General features: G+C 46.6%; 1 protein-coding gene across 8 annotated transcripts in view; it reads right to left on the bottom strand.

Annotated features, from left to right (window-relative positions):
* Positions 1-1074: 1074 nt before the first annotated feature.
* Positions 1075-9747, bottom strand: part of cyfip2 (cytoplasmic FMR1 interacting protein 2) — a 116272-nt gene continuing 107599 nt past the window's right edge. For all 8 annotated transcript variants that reach the window (XM_072590370.1, XM_072590369.1, XM_072590377.1 and 5 more), the window contains 2 exons: positions 5833-5980; positions 1075-4107 (listed from right to left, as the gene is read on the bottom strand). In XM_072590370.1, the coding sequence (XP_072446471.1) occupies positions 3940-4107; positions 5833-5980 (316 nt within the window). In that variant the 3' untranslated portion in view covers positions 1075-3939. The remainder of the gene's footprint in view (positions 4108-5832; positions 5981-9747) is intronic.

Here is a 9747-nt window from a genome sequence, read left to right as displayed (position 1 = left end):
GAGGGAGTACTGCACTGTCAGAGATGTGGTACCAGGGCAACACTGTACTGTTACAAAGAGAGTCTTGCACTGTCAGAAGGTCAGTTCTGAGAGACTGCTGCACTGTTGGAAGAAGTGGGCAAAGGGAGATTCAGAGCTGCACATGGCAGGGGGTCAGCACCGAAGGAGTGCTTCACTGTCAGAGGGTCAGTACTGAGGGAGTGCTGTACTGTCAGAGGGTCAATACTTAGGGAGTGCTGCACTGTCAGAGGGTCAGTACTGAGGGAGTGCTGCACTGTTGGAGGATCCGTACTGAGGGAGTGCCACACTGTCAGAGGGTCAGAACTGAGGGAATGCGGCACTGTCAGAGGGTCAGTACTGAGGGAGTGCTGCACTGTCAGAGGGTCAGTACTGAGGGAGTGCTGCACTGTTGGAGGATCAGTACTGAGGGAGTGCTGTACTGTCAGAGAGTCAGAACTGAGGGAATGCTGCACTGTCAGAGGGTCAGTACTGAGGGAGTGCTGTCTTGTTAGAGGGTCAGAATTAAAGAGGTGCTGAACTGGTGAATGACCATAACCGAGGGAGTACAGCACCATCACACGGTCAAAATGCTGCACTGTCAGAGGTGTGGACAATCTATAAGGCAGCACAGGTCCCATCTGTATTCTCAGGAGGATTTAAAAAGATCTTGCAGCATTATTGGAAGAACAGGGTTTCCTCCCTGTACCCGGACCTGATATACCCCAATTGTTGCACAGAGAAATGTGTAATTGAAGTCTCAATATGGTCTTTTTGACTGGCAGAGCTTGAGGCGTCAAATGGTTTCTGCTCCTAATTTGTATGTTAGTAATATTTCTACATTAATCAAACTTACAGCAAACTGATGACCTGGTCATTAACATAATCCCATAAATGGGATTGTGATGTGTAAAAAAAAGAGTTTGGTGTATTACCCATAATAGTGACCACATTGAACTTCAAGAAAGAACTTAAGTAACTGCAAAGATGCACTGGAGCTGAAAGACACCAAAAAAATTGAATTTTTTTTCTTTCAGAGATTCCCACTGGTGGGGAGCAATGTCAAAAGGCAGTCGCTTTAATATTCGAAGGGAATTTTATTTCTTTTTAACTGATCTATCACAGTGGTGGGATTTGACAATGATACATCAATACACAGTTGTGGAGTTTAAACTGTTCACATTCCAAGAAACAAACAGTGTACAAACACTGACTTATATTATCGTGCATTATCTGAAGGAGAGTGACACCTTTAAGAGCAGTAATTGTGTTTAGCTCTGCAGAGTTTACAAAGTCCCTCTCGTGTTCTGGGGACTGGCTGCATAAGTGTCACTTGTTGATAATCCTTCATCACAGGTAGTTCTATTGTCGGGGTGTGTTGGGCCATTGCAACAAGCACACCTCACACCCAAACTAAGAATACCGCAACAAGACAAACACAAATTCACAATGCACTGTTCACCCAGAGCAGAAAGAGAGTGTAGAAAAGTGTAAATGATAAAAACCCTTCCTTCAGTGATAATTTACATTAAAAGCTCAGAGGCCCCACATCACACATAAATTAATTCAGTAAGTTAAAATTTCTTTGTTCTCTGGCAATAATATCTCATTATTTCCTTTCATATTTGATAAATATTTCATATCTTTTGTCAAACAAGATGACTGAGATCCTGAGTCCTTTGCAAGATTTTACTGCTCAGGTCTTTGAGAAACAATATGTTGACTTTAACAGCACCCAAGCCTGGCTGGACAATGCTGTAATCGAAAAAACAGTCAGGCTATGGTAGGAGGCCACTCAATTTTCTGATCTGCTCTGTGTCTTGGTGATTTATTCATTCAGGGAACATATGCATGGCTGGCACAGACAGCATCACTGAACCATTAACAACTGGTTAACACAAATTCAGTCTCTTAACCAATACCTGGAAACAATAGGTTTCCTTATCTAAAGATCTTAGAAAACGGATGGCTTGTTTAAAGAAAATATTGCTCTCTGGATTACTCGTCTAGTCACTTTCCACTTTCTAGTCCGGCAAGAACCTTTATTGCTTCCGTTTTGATTTGAACTGTTGTTAAATAGTTAATCTATTTTCAAATTTGAGCCACTCAACATGAAACTCTGCAAAGTGTGTTAATGTGTGTTAGACGGAGTCAGAGAAGGGGATAAAACATTTAGCCATTGACCCACACATTGTTTGGAGTTAAGACCAGGAAAGTTGAGTCAGGGGGTCCAAGTTGAAAATTGCGCTTGGGAGATTTGAGACCATAATCCAGGGTGACACTGAGCAAGTGCTGCACTGTGACAGGGATAGTACTGAGGGAGCACTGCACAGGTAAAGGAAATACTGCACAGACAGCAAGGGCTGCTATTCAGAGGATATGTTAAACTAAGGTCCCACCTGTAAAAGATTCAATGGCATTATTTCTAAGAGTAGTCCCTGATGTCCTGTCCAACACAATCCATAAACCAGCATCACCAAAACATATGATCGATCATTAAATTAATTGCATTGCTGTATGTGGGAGCTTGCTGAACACAGGCTGAAAGTTTCCGACATTATGACAGTGACTACACCTCAGAAAAATACGTTTTAAAAAAACTCTACGCGTTCGGACTCGTTTTGACAACTCCGGGGCAGGTGGAACCTAATTCCCAGAGCTTCTGGTCCAGAGACTGTGACATTACCGCTGCACTAGAAGGCTCTGATAAAACCAGACATATTGAGAATTATAGTCAGCAGGCTGTTAATTGTGTATTAATTGTATTTAGGTGCTTGCAGCTGGAGGGCATGGTCTCAGCATTGATCCGAGCCCTTGTAGACCATCTTACCGCACAATGGTATATCCCTACCCCTAGACCAGGAAGCCTGGGTGCAAATCCCATCTACTCCAGATTTGGAGATGCCGGTGTTGGACTGGGGTGTACAAAGTTAAAAATCAGCGAGGTAAAAACTCTACATGTTCGGATTCGGACTCGTGATATCACCTGATGAAGGAGCGTTGCTCTGAAAGCTAGTGTGCTTCCAATTAAACCTGTTGGACTATAACCTGGTGTTGTGTGATTTTTAACCATCTGCTCCAGAGTTGTGTCGTAACATCTCTGAACAGGCTGATTAAAAATACTTCTGAGCCCCTGAAGCTAGACAAAAGCCCAAAATTAAATTCCTAGGATAGGTGTATTCTTGTACCAATTAACTCTGTAAATAAATAAGTGTGCAATGATTAGCTCCAGTTACATCCTCCACCAATTGGCTTTCTGAAATAGACCATTAACAGTGAAGCACTTTGGGATAGGGTCCAAAGAACTGTAAGCTTACAGACCAAAAGACTTCCTTCCAAATATGCAAGAGACCAGAGGCGTTTAAGGAAAGAATCTGTGGAGTGGCAGGCAAGGTGACCATAAACTTCCATGGGGAACTTACATTGTGCTCTTAATTTCTGACACTACTTATTAAAACCCTCAGGGAACTCCCCGTCACACTGTCACTAGGGCTCAGCAAAGTGCTTAGATATAGCAGGTGGCATGGGTTTGGTGTCTAGGGAGCACCAGGTTACAATAACACAACATTAACAATCCGAGAGTATGGTACATGTACAGGACAGGACGCACAGCAGAATTGACCAATAAATCATGTTGCTCCCATGTGAACCCTCCTAACAGTAAGATTAAACTCACTCCCAAGTATCCACCGCAAGGCAGCTCAGTTTTAGCTGCAAATACTCAGAGGCTAAAGTGAAATTTTGTTTTTGTCCCTAAATGGCTCAGTTGAAATAAAGTGACATGGAGGGGTTAAGGGATAAACCCCTCTGACCCGTAGTTGAGGGTTAGGATCACTAGGGAATCCAGATACCACTGAACCAGAAATGGGGTCCTCGAAGACTCTTGAGCTCATCTGGATCTTCTCCTGAACAAGGGTCACGGGTCAAAGGTCAGTGTCACTTCTAGCAGGTGGTGGCCAGGGATTGGTGAATCGGTGGCTGGAAACAACGCACGTGCTCAACCGTTGAGCTGTCGTTCTCCACTGACTTGAGGTACTTGTTCAACATGGCGAAAATCTCATTGTTCAAGATCTGGTACTTCCTGATCCTGTCCGCCATCTTCTTCAGAGGCTGTGGGAAGCACAGAATGGACACGACACCAAATCAGGCTTTTGAGATGCTGACCCAGGAACAAGAGACTGCCATTCAGCTCTCCCCCGCACCTGCTCCATTACTCAGCAGAGCCGCATCCTAACTCCACCTACCAGCTGTGGTTACCCTTACTGAACAGAAATCTACCACTCTCTGCTTTGAAAATTTCCCAAGTCCCCCACCCCAACCTGAGCTTCAAATTTTTGGGGAAGAGAGTTCCAGGTTTCCCTGACCATGTGCAAGAAGTCACACTTCCTGACATTAGCCCTGAAAGATCTAGCTTTAATTTGATCGTTACAATCCCTTTGATCTGGATTTGCACACCCGAGGAAGTCATTTCACTCTTTTACTCAGTCAATTCCCTTAATCACCTTCAATACTTCAATTAGGTCACTGCTTAATCATCAATAGCCAAGGGAATACAAGCTGTGGCTCAGTGGTTAGCCCACTTACCTTACAAAGCCAGGGACCTGAGTTCAATTCCAGCCTCAGGCAACTGTCTGTGTGGAGTTTGCACATTCTCCCTGGGTCTGCGTGGGTTCCCTCCCACAGTCCAAAGATGGCGGATTGGCCACACTAAATTGCACATAGTGCCCTGTGGTTTACAGGCTTGATGGATCAGCACGGGAAATGCAGGGATACGATTAGGGTGGGATGCTTGCTGGAGAGCCAGTGTGGACATGATGGGCCAAATGGCCTGTTCCTCCACTGTAGGGATTCTATGAAACCTAGTTTGTAGATCCTGTACTCGTTTCAATCTCTGTTATCCAGTCCATTGGATGTTGAGGTGAAAGTAACCCATGGGAATTGACTGTGTCACTGGACAAGCTAAGATGATGACTTGTAAAGGCACGGACATACTCTCCGGCTCAGGGTCAACATCACTCCATTGCACCAACATGTTTTTCCAAGCTTGATATTTCTTCCCACAGAGGGGGCAGATTCTGTAAAGCCCAGCCTGGATAAAATGGCGCACATCACTAACTCTCAATCCATGCCATTCGGAAAGTGCATTGGGATTACTGTCAAACCCAAGTAGCTCCAGGCAAGAGCTATCCCTAGCCTGGAATGTCGAGTTCAGATTCTGGGGGAGCAGGGTTCCAGAATTCATGCTTTGCTGAAGGACAAACTGCTGTCCAGGTCCTGAGGGCGCAAAGGAATCTCACATTTACTCTGGGCAAAGGGCTCCATTGAGTTTTTTTTTAATTCACTCATGGGATATGGGTGACTGGCTGGTCAATGTTTAGTAACCATACCTAATTGCCCAGAGAGCAGTTAAGAGTCAATCACATCGCTCTGGGTCTGGAGTCTCATGCAGGCCAGGCCAGGTCAGAATGGCAGTTTCCTCCCTTAAAGGGCATCCGGGAACCAGATGTTTTTTTTTCGACAATCGACAACGAATTCACGGTCATCTTTAGACTCTTAATTCCAGATTTAAAAAAAGGTAATTCAAATTCCACCATTCGGTGTGGTGGGATCCGAACCCAGATCCCTAGAATTTAACCTGGGTCGCTGGATTAAAGCTCAGTGATAATACCAATAGGCCATCTCCTCCCTAGAGGCAAGTTGACTTCCTGGGGAACCCTGCATGCCCAACATCACTCACCCCCTCAGCAGACAATAAGCACAATCTCACTCCCATCTTTCGGATCATCTCTGGTGTCTGGGGCCTGAACCAGTGCTGCCTATGGAGTGAATACTTACCACGTTCTTTATAATCTCATCCTTGCCGTCCTGCCTCTGGACCTTCAGTAAGTGGTAACAGAAATCGAACAAGTCAAACCGTCGCTGTTGCCCCAGAAGAACGATGATCGAACATCCAGCCCAGTTCAAACCATCTCCGAAGCACTGCCTGAGGGAGGAAGCAGGTACAGTGAAGCACAGCACTCCTGCATTCAACTGCTTTATTTCTAAATTTGCCGAGATTACAACAACAACATTAAAAGCATTTTCCCGTCTGTAAAGCACCTTGAGACATCCCGAGATGGAAAACGGCGCTGCAGAAATGCAAGACTTCTCTTTGGAAGTTGTTCAAACTCGGTCACGGACCATTCTAAGCTGATTGAATGCAGCTTAGTGGAGGTTTACCATGTGAACCTTGGTTGTTACGTTGCACCAGATTAAAACACTGACTTCTCAGTGACCCTTCAATAAGCACTTCACCCCAGCCTTAGTCATGCCGGGTGCTACCGAAATGCAAGTTTTCAATGTGGGAGGACAGGAACTCTGTCAGTGTTTCAGTTTTCTACCAATCCCAGGAATCACAGGATTAACGTGAGGATGGACTGCTTGGAATTACTCATCGGAACTAAATTATCTAGCGCTGAGACAAAAAGCCCATAGTTGAGAGTTCAAATACCACCAGGAGAAGTTGAGGATTTAAATTCAGTTCCAAACAAAAACTGTAATTAACAACGTAGCATCAGTGAAAGAAAATGACAATTTAGTTGTCATGAAAATAACCAGTAAACCTTTCTCAGGGCAACTAGGTATAGGTATTAAACATCGGCCCTAGCTGCGACAGCCTGAGTGATTTATTTTTTAAATTTTCTTCTTAAAATGTGTTTGTTTTAAAGATCAGTGGGAGGAGTGTCAATTGGTAGATACAGTGAAGAAAGTGAGGACTGCAGGTGCTGGAGATCAGAGCCGAGAGTGTGGTGCTGGAAAAGCACAGCAGGTCAGGCAGCATCCGAGGAGCAGGAGGATCGACGTTCCGAGCATCCCTGATGAATGCTCGAAACGTTGGATGCCTCCTGACCTGCCGTGCTTTTCTAGCGCCACACTTTTTGATTCGTGTGGATTGGTGATAGTGTTGGAAATCCCAGTGTATCAGTCCTGGCACACAGTAAATGCATAACCTGGCTTTGCTCCTGCTCCTGAGCAAGGGTCAGTGTGTGCGTGTGCAGGTGCCATTTCAGTATACACTAACAGCTCGTTCCCCATTAGCAAACAGGGTATAGCAAGCAAGTCGGAAGATAAATGACACGTTGGGTTTTACTGCAAGAGGACTGCAGTACAGGAATAAGACCAGAAGACAGAGGAGCAGAAATTAGGCCATTCAGGCGAAAATCAGGACTGCAGATGCTGGAGATCAGAGTCGAGAGTGTGGTGCTGGAAAAGCACAGCAGGTCAGGCAGCATCCGAGGAGCAGGAGAATCGACGTTTCAGGCAAAAGCCCTTCATCAGGAATGAGGCTGGGAGCCTTGGAGATAAATGGGAGTGGGGTGGGGCTAGAGGGAAGATAGCTGAGAGTGCGATAGGTGGATAGAGGTGGGGGTAAAGGTGATAGGTCAGAGGGGAGGGTGGAGTGGATAGATGGGAAGGGAGCTAGGCAGGTAGGACAGGTCATGAGGACAGTGCTGAGCTGGAAGTTTGGAACTGGGGTCAGGTGAGGGGAGGGGAAATGAGGAAACTGGTGAAATCCACATTGATCCCATGGGGTTGGAGGGTCCCAAGGCAGAAGGGGAGGTGTTCTTCCTCCAGGCGTCGGGTGGTTAAGGTGTGAGGGGGAAGGTGTGGGCACAGGTTTTGCAATTCCTGCAGTGGGAGGGGAAGGTGCCAGGAGGGGAGGGTGAGTTGTTGGGAGGCGTGGACTTGACAAGGTAGTTGCAGAGGGAATGGTCTTTACAGAAAGCGGATAGGGGTGGGGAGGGAAACATATCTCTAGTGGAGTGGTTCGTTTGTATGAGGCAGAAATGGTGGAGGATGATGCGATATATATGGAGGTTGGTGGGGTGGAAGGTGAAGACCAGGGGGGTTCTGTCCCTGTTGCGGTTGGAGGGGTGAGGGTTCGAGGGCAGAGGTACAGGAAGTGGATGAGATGTGCTGGAGGGCATTATCAACCAGGTGGGAGGGGAAATTGCAGTCTTTAAAGAAGGAGGTCATCTGGTATGTTCTGTGGTTCTCGTGGGAGCAGATGTGGCAGAGGCAGAGGAGTTGGGAATAAGGAATAGCATTTTTACAGGAGACAGGGTGGGAGGAGGTGTAATCCAGGTAGCTGTGGGAGTCGGTGGGTTTGTAGAAAATGTCAGTGCTGAGTCGGTCACCGTTGATAGAGATGGAGAGGTCCAGGAAGGGGAGGGAGGTGTCTGAAATGATCCAGGTGAATTTAAGGTCGGGGTGGAATGTGTTGGTGAAATCGATGAACTGTTCAACCTCCTCGTGGGAGCACGAGATGGCGCCGAAACAGTAATTAATGTAGCAGAGGAAAAGGTGGGGAGTGGTGCCAGTGTAACTGCGGAAGATGGACTGTTCCATGTAATGGACCCATGGGGGTGACCATGGCTACCCCTTTCATCTGGAGGAAGTGGGAGGATTTGAAGGAGACATTCCCATTGAGTCTGCTCTGCCATTCAATCATGGCTGATACATTCCTCAACCCAATTCTCCTGCTTTCTCCCCGTAACCCTTGATACTCAAGACCCTATCTCAGTCTTAAATATACTCAATGACCTGGCCTCCACAGCCTGCTGTGCCAGTGAATTCCATAGATTCCCCATCCTCTGGCTGGAAACGTTTCTCCTTGTCTCTGATCTAAAAGGTCTTCCCTTGACTCTAAGGCTGTGCCCTCAGGGCCTCGTCTCTCCTACCAATGGAAACACCTTCCCAACATCCACTCTCTTCAGTATGTTTCAACTAGATTACCCCCTCATCCTGCCAAACTAAATGGTGTGTTGCTTCAATTGTACAGGCCTTTGCTGAGACCACAGGGTTTGCAGTTTTGGTTTCCATATCGAAGGATGGGCATTAGAGAGCAGTAACAGCTCAGGTTCATCTGACTGATCCCTCTGTTGCAGGTACGGCCTAGTTACAGAATCATAGAATTTCAACAGTGCAGAAAGAGGCCATTTAGCCTGTCGAGTCCACACTCACCCTCTGAAGAACATCCCACCCGGACCAGCTCCCTACACTATCCCCATAACCCCACATATCCAACGACTAATCCATTTAGCCTCTGCACCCCTGGGCACGACAGGCAATCTACTAGCATGGCTGGATTAGTGGTGCTGGAAGAGCACAGCAGTTCAGGCAGCATCCAACGAGCATGGCCAATCCACCTAACCTGCACATCTTTGGACTGTTGGAGGAAACCGGAGCACCCGGAGGAAACCCAGACAGACACGGGGAGAATGTGCAAACCCCACAGACAGTCGCCCAAGGCTGGAATCAAACCCAGGTCCCTGGTGCTGTGAGACAGCAGTGCTAACCACTGAGCCAACATGCCACATAATGTTTTGTTAAGACCTCATCAGTCTCAAGAGGCAGCTGAATAAACTGAGCCAGGATTCTCTGGAGATCAGACGAATGAGGGCCGATCTCAGTAAAATATACAGCGTTCTGAGGCAAAAGCAGAAACTCAGCAGGTCTGGCAGCATCTGAGGAGAGAGAAACGGAGTTAACATTGCGAGTATGGGAGGAGTTCTCTTCAGAGAGCTGGAATCCAGAGTACAACCAAATCACCCTTGACACTTTAATGCTGTTTCTCTCTACAGATTCTGGATTAGGGGTGCTGGAAGAGCACAGCAGTTCAGGCAGCATCCAAGGAGCTTCGAAATCGACGTTTCGGGCAAAAGCCCTTCATCAGGAATAAAGGCAGTGAGCCATGAAGCGTGGAGAGAT

This window comes from Chiloscyllium punctatum, chromosome 20, assembly GCF_047496795.1.
Source record: "Chiloscyllium punctatum isolate Juve2018m chromosome 20, sChiPun1.3, whole genome shotgun sequence".
Taxonomy (NCBI): domain Eukaryota; kingdom Metazoa; phylum Chordata; class Chondrichthyes; order Orectolobiformes; family Hemiscylliidae; genus Chiloscyllium; species Chiloscyllium punctatum.
The sequence above is the reverse complement of the archived record's forward strand: the minus strand, read 5'-3'. Positions and strand labels throughout refer to the sequence as shown.